This window comes from Melospiza georgiana, chromosome 16 (assembly GCF_028018845.1).
Source record: "Melospiza georgiana isolate bMelGeo1 chromosome 16, bMelGeo1.pri, whole genome shotgun sequence".
NCBI lineage: Eukaryota > Metazoa > Chordata > Aves > Passeriformes > Passerellidae > Melospiza > Melospiza georgiana.
Genome location: NC_080445.1, coordinates 1,376,298 through 1,390,562, shown reverse-complemented (window position 1 = coordinate 1,390,562; position 14,265 = coordinate 1,376,298). Strand labels below are relative to the sequence as shown.

General features: G+C 53.5%; 1 protein-coding gene across 1 annotated transcript; it reads left to right on the top strand.

Moving 5' to 3' along the window:
• Positions 1 to 10,960: 10,960 nt before the first annotated feature.
• On the top strand, positions 10,961 to 13,724 carry NPW (neuropeptide W). The gene is made up of 2 exons (XM_058035701.1): positions 10,961 to 11,409; positions 13,346 to 13,724. The coding sequence occupies exons 1-2, from the start codon at positions 11,005 to 11,007 to the stop codon at positions 13,379 to 13,381; spliced, it is 441 nt and encodes a 146-aa protein (XP_057891684.1). The 5' UTR covers positions 10,961 to 11,004; the 3' UTR covers positions 13,382 to 13,724.
• The last annotated feature ends 541 nt before the right edge of the window (positions 13,725 to 14,265 follow it).

Here is a 14,265-nt window from a genome sequence, read left to right as displayed (position 1 = left end):
TCTTTTCTTGAGATCTTAGTGTCTTGTTGCTGTTTTCTCTTTGAAGAATTTCTGTATTATCTTATCCATTCCTTGAACTAGTTACAAAAAGTATTTTTACATCACAAAGTTTCTATTTTAATATTATGCTATAGCCTAAAAACTATACTTACCACACTACTTAAAAATATTAATACAACGTTACTAAAAAATATTAATACAACATAACTTTCCAATATAACACATTAATTTTAGTATTTGTGAAGAGCCAATCATATAATATGCATTTCTCATAGATGGGAATTGCTGCTGCTTGGACAGGAGAGGGTGCTCCAGGAGCAGGGAAAAATGCTTCAACAGCAGCCATGTTCCTCTGGAAGTGGGGAAAAAGGAAAAAAAAATAGGAAAAATAAAGGATAGAAGCTTGTTTGGTGATAGCACAGAGGAACACACAGGAAGTTTTTTCAAAGGTTGCAGCCTCTCACCTCTTTTCCCCCACAGATCTCTGCTAAGTGACCAGCGTAGGATCACTGAGTCATAAAACCTTGGAATGCTTTGGGTTGGAAGGAACCTCAAAGCCCTCCCTGCTTTGTTTGCCTCTCTGCTCTATTTCCCCCTTATGCAAGCCCAGCTCTGCTGAGGGCTGATTTGCCTCTTTAAAAACAATCAGGAAATGCCAAAGCAAAGATTTCTGTGCTGGATTTTTTTTGTCTTTTCCGGGATGGCTGGCTGGGAGCAGCGTGGTGGTGTCCCCAGTGTCACCAGCCCTGCACTGCCACCCCCAGCCTGGGGCACTCGCTGTCACCAATTTTTCCTTGTCCCAGAGCTCCTCAGGAGTCTGGGGGGTGCTGCAGGGCAAAGATTTGCAGTACCAAACTGTGCATCCCAGTCCCAAACTGTGCATCCCAATCCCAAACTGTGCATCCCAGTCCCAGCCATGTGTCCTGGTGGCTCTGGTTGTTTGCTGGAACTGCTGGCCCCGGGCCTGGCAGCAAACCCCAAATGAGCTCAAATTGCATGGGGAGGTCACAAACAGCTCCTGGGGCAGGAGGGGCTGTGCCAGGGGCGTCCTGAGCTGAGGGCTGTGGAGCATCCCTGAGGAGGTGCCAGGTGCAGGGCTCTCACACCCACAGGGGGGCTAAATCCCAAATAAGGAAATGTGGGCAGAGCTAAGCCCAAATAATGAGATGTGGGCATGGCTAAATACTTATTTGGGATTAGCCACGCCTACATTTCCTTATTTGGTCTCTAGCCCCACCCACATTTCCTTATTTGGGTTTATCCCAACCCACATTTCCTTATTTGGGTTTATCCCAACCCACATTTCCTTATTTGGGTTTAGCCCACCCACATTTCCTTATTTGGGTTTAGCCCAACCCACATTTCCTTATTTGGGTTTAGCCCACATCCACATTTCCTTATTTGGGTTTAGCCCAACCCACATTTCCTTACTTGGGTTTAGCCCTACCCACATTTCCTTATTTGGGTTTAGCCCAACCCACATTCCCTTATTTGGGTTTAGCCATACCCACATTTCCTTATTTGGGTTTAGCCCAACCCACATTTCCTTATTTGGGTTTAGCCCAACCCACATTTCCTTACTTGGGTTTAGCCAACACCCACATTTCCTTATTTGGGTTTAGCACACCCACATTCCCTTTTTTGGGATTTGGCCACGCCCAAATCCTCTATTTGGGACCTGGCACTCAGCACGGGACATTTTGTGTGCTCCAGGCGTGTGCTGAGTTGTTGTTTTGTTTTTCTGGCTGCTGCCTCTCCGCCAGCAGCCCCCATCCATCCCTCCATGGCAGGGACACCTCCCACTGTCCCTGGGTGTTTTATGCCCTGTCCAACCTTCCCAGGGATCCAGGGGCAGCCACAGCTTCCCTGGGAATTCCATCCCGGCCCCTTCACCATGATCACAGCCTGGAATTCCTTCCCATATCCATCTATCCCCGTCCTCTGGGATCCAGGGGCAGCCACAGCTTCTCTGGGAATTCCTTCCCAGCCCCTTCACCATGATCACAGCCAGGAATTCCTTCCCATATCCATCTATCCCTGCCCTCTGGGATCCAGGGGCATCTCTGGGAATTCCATCCCAGCCCCTTCACCACCCTCACAGCCAGAATTCCTTCCCCAATATCCATCTATCCCTGCCCTCTGGCAGTGGGAAGCCATTCCCCCGTGTCCTGTCACTCCATGATGAAATTCCTTCTGAATTCCTAGGGTCTTCCTGGAAGGTCTGACTAGCACCTCTATGGTCCCTTTCTTTTCCCTGAATTCCTTGTCGTTTGAGTCAAAAAGTTGCTCTTCATTTTCTTTGAGCCATAAACAATCATTTCAGGACAAAGCAACTCATCAAACAGATAATTAAAAAATCCCATGATGTTCACCAGCCTCGGTTAATGACATCTGTGCCATCAAATAAATTAAGTAATAGCTTTGTTAAGTGTTTGGGAGCAGATAATGAAGGATTTCAACGATTTGGATCGTTGGGTACAACAGGTAATATTTACTTTCTCCTAGAGAGCCCCATTTATCCCTCTCAACCTGGAGTGGGATAACACACGTCTTGCTAATCAAGGCTGAAGTGTGTTTGGGTGGGGCTGCGTGGAATAATTAGGAACGACTGGTGATGCTGGCTGTAATTACTCCAGGAAATGTTCCCCGAATTAATGACACTGTTGAAAATGTTTTTGTGCCCCAACTGCATCACCCAATTTTGGAGAGCAATTAGCATGAAATGAGCTGGAGGCTGCTGGCAGTGATGTGCTGCCCTGAGTGTCACTTGGCTGGGCAGTGACACCGTGGCTCGGGATCATAAACACACCTGGAAAGGGACATTACTCACTGCCAGGACAAAGGGACAGGGACACTCAGCACGACATTTCAGAGGTGGTGACATCACTTCCCACCAGCCCAGGAGCACCAGGGAGCTGATCCAGAGCCCTGATCCTGCACGGTGTGTCCACAGCAGTGTGGTTTGCCCCGAGGAGGGTGTGATGTTCCTGGTCCTGCTGCTCGCCAGGCAGGCAGCAGCTCCTCAGCTGGGGCATTTTCTGCTTTTGGGATGATACTTGTTATAATCAGTGGGTGAGGGGAAACCACTGAAGATTCCATGTCCCTTCATGGTGCAGGTGAACCTCCCCCAGCTCTGACAGCTCCTGCCAGGTCAGATCCCATCCTCAGCTCTCAGATCCAGGGAACTCATTTGGCACAAAACCCATGTAAGGACATCATAGCATGGCCTGGGCTGGAAGGAACCTTACAGATCATCTGTGTTCCTTCCAGAGTTCCTCCTGGAGGCCAGATCCATCCCTGACCTGTACACCCTCCATGGGATGACCCATCCCAGCCCAGATCCTGCTTGTGGCACGGTGCCATTGCCAGAGTTGGGCGTCCTGAACTGCTGCCTCTTGCTCTTCCTCCAGGCACCACAGAGAGCAGCTTGGAGCAGCCCTTCCATGGCACCACAGCCTCAGGCTGCACCAGGGAACCTTCAGGGATGTTGGGAGAATTCCCTCATGGAACGGGCTGTCCAGCCCAGGGCAGTGTTGGAGTCCCCATCCCTGGATGTGGCACCTGGGGACACCAGTTTGTGGTGGCCTTGGCAGTGCTGGGAGCATGGTTGGACTCAGTGGTGTTGGAGCTCTGTTCCAGCCTCAGTGATTCTGTGATTCCATGGCTCCATATCCTGCTAACACAGCTCTGCTGCTACCATGGCTTTTCCAGCAGTTGGACACATCTTTCCACAGCTGTAAAATGCCAAAATAAACCTCTCTGTTCCATTTTGTCATCATCATACAAGATATTCCCACTCTCCTGGCATTCCCACCATCAGCAAGCAGCACAAAGTATTGCTAAAAAGCCAACACTGAAACCTTCAAACTTCACCAAATCCTGTTTCCAGCTCCTCACCCTTCTGGAGAGCCATCCTGCTGGTGCCTGTGAGTCATGTGTTGAGATTCATTTATTTTGTGGTGCAGAGAGGTTTTTATAAGCCTGTTTGAAAGGATTGAATCATTCTTTGCTGATGATTTAAAGATGCCGGTTTATTTCTCTGGTGATTGCAAATGAGAGTCAGATCTTAGCACCGAGTGTGACCCCAAAACATAAAGAAATAAAATTTTATAGAATTAACTGGGTTCTAAATATCTTAGTTGGTGCTTAGTTCAGTGTGTTGGCAGGCAGGTAATGTTTCCCTCCCAAGTAAAAGGGTTAATATTGACACTTGGGATAGTTGATTTCCATGTTTACTCACTAAATATCCCATAATAACTGCAGGGAAAGGCCTTCTCCAGTCATTTCATCAGCAATAAATACCCTTTGGAATAATTGATCAGTCTGGAGATGAGCACAACAAGCCCATTGCATTCAGCAGAGCCCCAGACCCGATATTTATTGTTCAGTGCCGAGATCCTGTCCAAGTGTAGAACCAAAGGTTGAGCCTTGGATTAATTTCCCATTCCCAGCCTGGTGCCGACACGGCTCATTTGCAGCCAAGGCTCTCAGTGCAGAACGGGGAAATTTGTCTTCATTTGATAAAGTTTCTGCTGAAAGTGATGATGTTCTCAGCGTTCTGTTTTAAGGAAAATGAGTCTCAGCCAGCCCCTGAGCAGTGGCTTCCCACAGTTACCTCACTGCATGGAATCCTGGCATGGTTTGGGGTGCAAGGGACCTTAAACCCATCCAGTGCAATCCCAGCACCTTCCACTGTCCCAGGCTGCTCCAAGCCCTGTTCAGCCTGGCCTTGGACACTGCCAGGGACCCAGGGGCAGCCACAGCTGCTCTGGGCACCCTCCCCACGCTCTGAGTCAAGAATTCCTTCCCAAAATCCCATCTAACCCAGCCCTCTGGCAGGGGGAAGCCATTCCCTGTCCTGGCTCTCCAGGCCCTTGTCCAAGGCTGCACCAGGGGAGGTTCAGGTTGGATATTAGGGAAAATTTCTTCATGGAAGAAAGGTTGTCACACCCTGGCAGAGGCTGCCCAGGGCAGGGGTGGAGTCAGGGTCCCCGGGCTGCTCAGTAAATGTGTGGATGTGACACTTGGGGACGCAGGGGTGAACGAGGAGGGGACGGACTGATGGTTGGACAAGGGGATCTTAGAGGACTTCTCCAACCTTAACCTGTGCAGATTTGCCTGAAGGCAGATTTATTCTCATCTACACCCCTCCGAGCCCTCCAGCCATCTCACACGTGTGTGCTGGAGAGCCTCAGCTAATTACAGTTCAGGAGAACAGGAGAGCTCTTGGGAGTGGTGTGCACTTTGGTTAGGAGATCTCAGGACTGTCAAATGAAAGATTCATCTCCCAGCTCTTTCTCCTCACAGCAAACTCTGCAGAGCAGAGCCAAATGTACTCTGCACTTCACACATCTGGGTATTAACTCTCTGGTGGAGTTGGGAATTACTTCCAGGAGAAAGCCTGACTCGTGGACTGGAGGGAGCTGAGGATCTGCTCACATTTCAGACAGCAGCCCATGGCATCTTTCCTCCCTGCTCTTTTCCCTGCTTCTCTGAGTTTTTGTCTTTGCTGCTTTCCTGAGGCAGCACTGTCATCCCCCATGGTGGGGAATTTCTCGTCACGGTTCCTCCGTGGTGTTATTCACACCCAAACCACTCTGTGATGCTGCTGCTGCAGCCCTTGATGTGTTTGAAGACTTATCATCTTGTGCCAAGCGCAGGAGAGGCAAAATACAGGGCAGGGTGGGTGATGGTGTCTCACAGTCCATCCTCTCACCCAGGAGGCCCCACCAGAGCTGGGCTCTCCTGCTGATGAGTCAGGCCAGGAGTGAAGGGTCACTCCTGCAGCTTGCAGGGTGATGGACAACTTCATTAAGCTGGAGGTGAGGACCCCTCGGTGGGTTTGGTGAGTCTGGACCTCTGTTTGGTTTTGGTCTCCCATCAGTGATTCAGTGATTCCCTCTCTGTACCTGGGTTTGAAGCAGAAATAATTCCACTGACTCACCTGGGGCTTAGCTATTGTCTGTAAAGGGCTTTGAAATCCTGAAGGATCAATGCCCTGAGAGTGTGGGTGATTGTGGTGTGAGCTCAGCACAGAATCCAAGAGAGGAAACCAATTCCCTTGGCTTGGAGCAGCAGCTCCGTGGAGCTCTGCACAAGCATCACAAGTCTGTGGGGTTTTTTCCTTACCTTTGTGCTAATGGATCCATTGTTTCGTGTAAAGGTTTCTCCTGCTCCTGTTCTATCCTGTGTGACATTTACAGTACTCTTTGTTCCATTAGCAAAGTAATTTGAGATAGTTTATTATCCTTTGGAGACTTCACTGCCTTCTGTTTAACTTGCACGTGACTGGACCCTGAAGACAAAACCTCTTAAAATAGTGCATGAGGCTAAAAATAGTGGGGAATAAGTTGCTTCTTAGGAGTCAAATAATTAATTTAGTGCACTTTAGCAAGATCTGCAACAGTAGGAAACACCCCTTGTTTTCTCTTTCTCTTCAGAGCCACCAAAGCCTGCTGCAGCTTTCTCAGGAGTCAAGGTGTGTTTTACCTCACAGCTTGAAGCCGTAATTTGTTTGTAGCAACTGCAGCTCCTTTATTTCAGAGGAACAGACAAATAGCATTTAATCACGTTCTGAATCACCGGGGGCAGGAATTGCTCCGTGATCCGAGTTTGTTACACAAGGACACACTCGAGATGTGAGAAAATGGCAAAGGTTGTTATTGCTGGGGCTTTGTGGTGTGCTGCCCGCACAGCACCTGAGGCACAGGGGCTGTTTGGGTCCCCCTGGCTGAGTGCCTCATCCCAGCCCCACACAAACCCTGCTCTGACTGCCCAGGAGCTCAGCACTGGGATGGGTGCTGGAAAACACCAGGATTTACTGAGCACACGTGTGGGAATGTCCTTTTCTTGCCATCAAGACTTTGCTCACTTCCGGGCTGAAGTAAGGCAGGAGGCAGCAGGGATGTGAATGTGGGAAAGGAGGGGAAGTGCAGGAATTTGGCAGGGCTGGGGAATCACAGCAGCGACCTGGGCAGCAGGGTGTTCACACAAATGTGACAAAGATGTGACATTTCTGAGTGGGGCCTGCAGTCCCAGCTCGCTCAGCTGCTGAGCTTCCGGCCTTGTCTGGAAATCACCTCCTCACAGCAGCACTGGCTGTGCTCCACCTTGGGCACTGCCTGGCACTGCCTGGTATGGCAAAACTCATCCCTTCTCCAACCTCCAACTTCACTTTTGTGCCTCCAGCTGATTTCACAGCGGTGAAGCTGCTTTTGGCTGATTTGTGTCCGTCTCTCCAAGGCCAGCCTGCACAGGAAGGCAGAGCTGGGCAGTGGCCAAGTGAAGGCCCTCAGAGCAGGAGGCTCCAGGTTACTCAGGCCAAACTGCTTTTCCTTGGGTGGTCTTTGGCAATGTGCTGAATGCTGTGCCTCAGTTTCCCAGCCTGAAGGACAGGATGATCCCAATTAGCAGAGTTGGATGAGTTTGCAGAGTGCAGGAGGGCAGGCTCTGTTCCTCTTCATCCCAAGTGATGTCACCTCCATCCTCTCATACTCCCACAGGGACATGCTGGAGAGCCCAAATGGCCCAAAAATGTCATGAATAGAGCAGGCATTAATGCCCAAGAGTGCAGAGGCCCCATGGCAGGGCTGGCCTCTCCGATTGCTTTGTTTTCCTGCTCGCTGAGTTGCTAACCTTCCAATAAACACCAGAGTCATTATCATAAAAATGTGGAAAATGCTGTCATTAAACCCCACCGGTTTCGCTTTCAAGTGCCTCTTTCTGGGACATCAAATTCATTTAGCTCATTCTCCAAAGCCACAAATCCTGAGTGGCTGCAGTAATGTGTGTGGTGGGAGGTGAGAGCACAGCAGGAATGAAATCGGGTGGAGAGGCTCTTCTGAGAGCTGGGCTGAGTTTACTGCAGGGGTGAAGATGTGGTGCCTCCAGCTGCTCACCCCTCTCTCCCCTCACTGTGGGGTCCCTCTGGATGTTTTCCACAAGCCCCAGTTCGTGCTCTGGAGCTGTGGTGGAGATGGTGGGTGCTGTGAGGAAATTGGAGGTACCCTCTGGAGAACCTGAGCATCCAGCAGGATGGGGGTTGCAGCAGAGCCTTCCTCTTACAAAAAGAGGGATTTTGTTCCAAAATGAGAGAAGAAAACCTTAAGTCATTTCAGCGGCAGAGACGTGGTAAATCCCTATGGTTAGGTTCCTCAGAGAAGCTGTGGCTGCCCCATCCCTGGAAGTGTTCAAGGTAAGGTTGGACAGGGCTTGGAGCAACCCAGGATGGTGAAGGTGTCCCTGCCCACAGCAGGGAGGGGACTGGATGGGCTTTGAGGTCACTTCCAACTCAAACCACTCCAGGATTCTGTGATTCAATGATGATCCCATTCCTCTTCCCCTCAGCAAATGTGGAATGACATCATTAAAGGTTCATTTGAGCACTGGGATGAACCCCAGCACTGGGAGCTGTGTCTGTGTGGTTGGGAAAATGTGATGCTGGAGCCAAAATCTGAGGGTTTAAATATGAACATAAAAATGGGGTTTCCAAAAGGGCTTGGGGTCAGCTGGACCCTGCCCGAGGTCGGTAAACACCTGCAGCTATGGAAATTACCCGAGAGGTTGAAATCTCTTATTCCTGTGAGTCTGTACAAGACTTCCATAGGAACCAGGACTTCTTCAAAAGTTTTTTATCTCCCAAAAATAAGCAGGATTTTGCTCCTCTGGGGGAGTTCCTGGCACAAGCCCACCCCGGAGCAGCTCGGTGCCATGTGCCCGCTGACGTGCTACGGTATTTGCAGAGCATCGACTTCTGTGAGGGGAAGAAGAATCCTAAAATTATCTTTACTTACTTAGAATATAAATAGCAGACAAATTGCTTATCAGCTGTTTCGTTGGAAAGATATTTAAAAATACTTGGGAGAGGAAACTGGAGATCCGGAGCCGTGCTGCATCCCAAGGCTCTCGGCCTTGTGGACAGAGCTGCTGGCTGTCAGCAGGGATCATTCCCGGGAGGAAAGAGTTCAGTTCATGGAGAGTTTATCAGGGTGACAAGTTACCCAAGTCACACCAAAAACACACAGAAAAGACACTTCAGGCAGATCTCTGGGAATGAGAAAATCTTCCTTTCCTGCCTGGGAAGGTTGAGCCCACATTGGAGCGTGGCTGCAGTGAAACAGGAGCTGCTAAACCTGCCTTTGTTTGGGCACAGGGCAGGTGCAGAACGAGCCAAGAGGAGCATTGGGTGCTCCTGAATCGATCCTTCCCTCGCAGGGAGGAGGCAGTGTAATGGCTTTAGCCGGAGGGAGCAGAGCCCTGGAGGCAGCGTGTCCTGTGCCAGGTGACCGGGGATGCGCTGGGCTGCTCCGTGAGCTGGGCTGTACTGCTGCCATTCATTAATGGCTCCAGCAAACAGCAAAGTGCTGAGGCCTTCTAATGTCCAGAGCACTCAGGGGTGACCAAAATAGCCCATTCAGCCAGGATTGGCTCCCAGTGAGACGGGAGCAGCCGCATCCTTACTGTAAAGCTGGGCGCTTCCAAGAACTCAGGCCGTGCCTGGGCTGGACTCTGCTCTGGGTCATTACAGGAACGAGTTGTGCTCTGAACAGACGTAACTTCCAGCATCCTCTCACGAAAGGCTGGATCACCCTCCCGCCGGCTGGGATTTGCATTCACTCCCAGCCTTCTCAGAAGAGGAAAACCGAGAGGCTCCAGACTGACACTGCCCATCCCACACGCCCTGATCCCTGCCGGGCCGAGGGGCTGGCTCCCACAGGAGCAGGATGTTGCTTGGCTCAGATCCCACACTCTGAGGGGTTCCCAGTGTGGTTCTGTCCCCAGTGTGAGCCTGGAAAAACATCCCCCAGAGTGGAGGGGCACAGAACACCAACAACTGCAGGCTGGGCTGTTAAAGTTTCCACTGGGGACTTGTGCTTGTTGGGTGGGAGAAGAGGAGGCTGCAGGGTGAAGGACTGGGGGATCCCAATGATGGGAAGCAGCCTGGATGGGATTCCTTTGGACTGTGTTAAAATGAAATCCACAAGGAGAAATTCCAGCCTCTGCCCAGAGCAGCTGAGGCTGCCTCATCTCTGGAAGTATCCCAGGCCAGGTTGGACCGGGCTTGGAGCACCCTGAGTTACTGGAAGGTATCCCTGCCCAGGGCAGGGAGTGGAACTGGATGGGCTTTAAGGTCCTTTCCAAACCAAACCATTCCGTAATTCTAAAATGCTGAGATTAAAATTAATCTTTGTGTGGCCTGAAAAAAACCCCAGAAATTATTTAGTCCTAGTTCAGCATATAAAGAACTTCCCTAATCAACAAGAGGAACTGGAATTGCTCTCTGCTGAGCATAAACTTGACCTGCTTGGTTTCATTAAGGAATCTGGAGGGGGGAATCAGCTGACTGCAAAGGCAGAATGGATGGTGATATCGTATTTAAGATCTGAGTGGCAGAAGAGGAGGGCAAGCAGCCTGGCAAACCCACTGCAAATGGCCCTGAGCACTTCACCGCAGGGACCACGAGGATGCTCACGGATGCTTGGGATGCTCCAGGCTCCGGGGGAATGCCCAGAGGACGCTCGAGGCCATGGGGACGGTGCTGAAGGCTGCAGGGAGGCTGCTCACGGACGCTCGGGCTGCTCTGGGTTTCAGGGGGATGCTCAGAGGATGCTGGGGGCCATGGGGAGGATGAGAAGGCAACAAGGGGGATGCTGACGGGTGCGCGGGGTCCTGCAGGCTGCAGAGAGATGCTCGGGATGCTCAGAGGATGCTCGGGGCCATGGGGAGGATGCTGAGGGGGATGTTAAATGGGGATGCTGACGGGTGCGCGGGATGCTGCGGGCTGCAGGGAGATGCTCGGGATGCTCAGAGGATGCCGGGGGCCATGGGGAGGGTGCCGGCATCCCGGGGGGGGGCTCTGCCGGGGGAGGGCGGCCGGGGGCTGCCGGGGCGGAGCCGCGGGGCCCCTCCCGACGGCGCTATAAACCGGCGGGGCGCGGGCGCGGGGCAGCCGTCGCTGGGGTGCCCGGGGCCGGGCACAGCCCTGCCCGCACCGTGCCCCGCGCCATGGCCAGGGGACAGCTGTCGGGGGGCGCCTGGGGGGCCCTGGTGCTGCTGGGGCTGATGCTGCCGGCCGCCCCGGCGGGCGCCTGGTACAAGCACGTCGCCAGCCCCCGGTACCACACGGTGGGTCGCGCCTCGGGGCTGCTCATGGGGGTCCGCCGCTCTCCCTACCTGTGGCGGCGGGAGCTGCCGGCCGAGCCCCCCCGGCACCCCGGGAGCCCCGCCGGGGACAGCGCCCCGGCAGCCCCGGGCCATCCCGGCGGGGAGAGCCCCCCGGGCGCCGCCCCGGCCCCGCCGCCGCCGCCCGGCCCGGGGCGCCTCCTGCAGCGCCTGCTCCGGCGGGGATGGGGATGGGGCGGCCCCCGCCCGGCCCCTGCCCGGCCCCCGCCCGCGCCCCGCCAGCCTCAGGTAACGCCCGGGACACCGCGGGGCTCCGGGGGATGCTCGAGGGGAGCACGGGATGGGGAATCCTGCGGTCACTCCGCGGGGCTGGGGATGCTCCAGGGGAGCCCGGGATGGGGAGCCCGGCGGTCACTCCGCGGGGCTCGGGATGCTCGAGGGGAGCACGGGATGGGGAATCCTGCGGTCACTCCGCGGGGCTGGGGATGCTCGAGGGGCGCGATCCACCCGCGGGATGGGGAGCCCTGCGGTCACTCCGGGACGCTCGAGGGGAGCACGGGATGGGGAATCCTGCGGTCACTCCGGGACGCTCGAGGGGCGCACGGGATGGGAGCCCTGCGGTCACTCCACGGCTCCCGGGGTGCTGGGGGTCACCGGGTTGTGGGGAGTGTGGAGCCGTGCAGGGGTTTCAGCAGGAAATTGGGGTTCGAGGAAGCTTGGAGGGGCGTCACCAGGTAAGTGAGTGTTTGTAGGGGCTGTGCTTTGCCTTCAGGGCAGAAAAAGATCTGGATGAGGTGTCCAAGGTCAGGTTGGACGGGGCTTGGAGGAACCTCGTGTAGTGGAAGTTGTCCTGCCCATGCAGGGGGCGGAATTGGGGGATCTGTAAGGTCCCTTCCAACCCAAACCATTCCAGGACTGTAGGATTTCTGTGTCCCCCATTAGGTGCATCACAAACCCGCACTCTGTGGGACCGAGCTGCCCGTGCCCGAGGGGTGTCCGTGGGGTATCCATGGGGTGTCCATGGGGTGTCCATGGGGTATCCATGGGGTGTCCCTGGGCTATCCATGGGGTATCCATGGGGTGTCCATGGGGTGTCCATGGGGTGTCCCTGGGGTATCCATGGGGTGTCCCTGGGCTATCCATGGGGTGTCCCTGGGGTATCCATGGGCTATCCATGGGGTGTCCCTGGGCTATCCATGGGGTGTCCATGGGGTGTCCCTGGGCTATCCATGGGGTGTCCCTGGGGTATCCATGGGGTATCTCTGGGCTATCCATGGGGTGTCCATGGGGTGTCCCTGGGCTATCCATGGGGTGTCCCTGGGCTATCCATGGGGTGTCCATGGGGTATCCATGGGCTATCCATGGGGTGTCCATGGGGTGTCCATGGGGTGTCCCTGGGCTATCCATGGGGTGTCCCTGGGCTATCTGTGGGGTATCCATGGGGTGTCCCTGGGCTATCCATGGGGTGTCCATGGGGTGTCCATGGGGTGTCCATGGGGTGTCCATGGGCTATCCATGGGGTGTCCATGGGGTATCCATGGGGTGTCCATGGGGTGTCCATGGGGTATCCATGGGGCTGGGAGCCCGGTGATGCCGGGCTGACCCCAGCATGGCCTCCCCCTCTCAGGACCCTTCTCCTGCCCCTCGGGGCTCAGCCGGGCTGCGTGGGACTGCCTCGGGGCCGGCTCCAGCCTTTACATTTCTTTCCTCTTATGTAAAGCTGGAGCCAACATCCAGCTGAAATCCACCGAGGCTTTTAGCTGTTGGATCAGCCCCTGAAACATGTAGCTGTATTCCTCCCCCACTTCATTTTTTGGAGGAAATCTGGGATAAGAATCATTTTGGGAAAGCTCAGACAGGTCAGCCCAGCCCTGGATACGTTGTGCTGTCCTGGGCTCCACAGCTCTGACCTGGGTACACCCTTGATTAAATCCTTCTGATTTCCCAGCCAAATCCCCACTGGGAACCCTGTGGGCAGGTCCAAACCTGGAATTTGGTTCTGCGTGGGGTTTATCTGCGTGGGGTTGATCTGCGTGGGGTTTTTCTGCATGCATGGTGGCAGAAAGGGAATCTGCAGGTCACATCTGAGCCTGTGGAGGAGGAGATTTAATGAAACTTGTGAATGGAGCTGTGCTTTAAGCACTGAAACGGGGTCCCACGTGGGGAGGGAGGTGGTGCTGGAGCTGGATACTCCAAAATAATCCAATTCCTCTTCTCCTTCCAGCTCTTCCCTCTTGAGGACCTGGCTCTGAGCCGCTGACAGAGTGGTGGAGATGCTTCCCAGGTGGGAGCTGCTCACCTGGCCGGCAGGGAAGGCTCTCCTCGTTGGATCTGCGGGCACTCTGACCTCTCTGAAAGCACACAGACACTGACATCCCAAAACTCTGATTTCTCACAGCCGCTGCCCAGCTGCAGCGGTAAATCCATCTTGTCTCCAGGCCAGCCCTGCGCTATGAACTCGGGGAGAAAGAAACAGGGGAGATATTTATTTTTGTTTATTTTTTTTACATTTCTGTACTGGCTTGTTTGCATTCTTACAGAAACATGTACTGTTCGCTTCTTCGGAACCTGCCCTCATTAAAATGAGATGTGATCAAAGGAAACTTTGGCTTCCTGGTGCTCTTACAGGGTCTTGGTGGGGATTTTTTGAGAGCAGAACCTGGTCCAGCTCTGCATGGGGCAGACACGTCAGCAGTTGGGTCAGTCCCAGATTTTTCTGGCATGATTTAACTCCTTGACACAATTTTTTCTGTAGTTTTACAGTAAATCTCTTACTGCCTCTTGAGGAGTCACTGCCAGGCCAAGTGCCAGCTCAGATGACAAAATTTTGGGATATTTCCTCAACTGGGCTGCACAAAAGCTCTTCGAGCCCTCACTGCTCTGCTTGTGTTTTACGGTTTGATTTCTATATACTCCCACTGATGGAGATAAATGTCAATCCCCATTAAAACAGGGAGAAGCCTCAGGGCTGGGCAGGAGAATGTGGGGAAGGGGCATTGGAGTGGGTGGCATCTGGGATTTAGGGAAAACTGAGGTTTAGGGGGCTGAGTCTGGCACTGCTGAGCTTTAACCTGCCAGCAGATTTTGCAGGAAATTTGACAAAAAGAAACATTTATTTCCACCACTTTTAGATGAACCCCCTGC

Coding starts and splice junctions, on each gene's coding strand:
- NPW (XM_058035701.1), top strand. CDS start 11,005: ATGGCCAGGGGACAGCTGTCGGGGGGCGCCTGGGGGGCCCTGGTGCTG. Junction 11,410..13,345: donor CCGCGCCCCGCCAGCCTCAG/GTAACGCCCGGG, acceptor TTCTCCTTCCAG/CTCTTCCCTCTTGAGGACCT.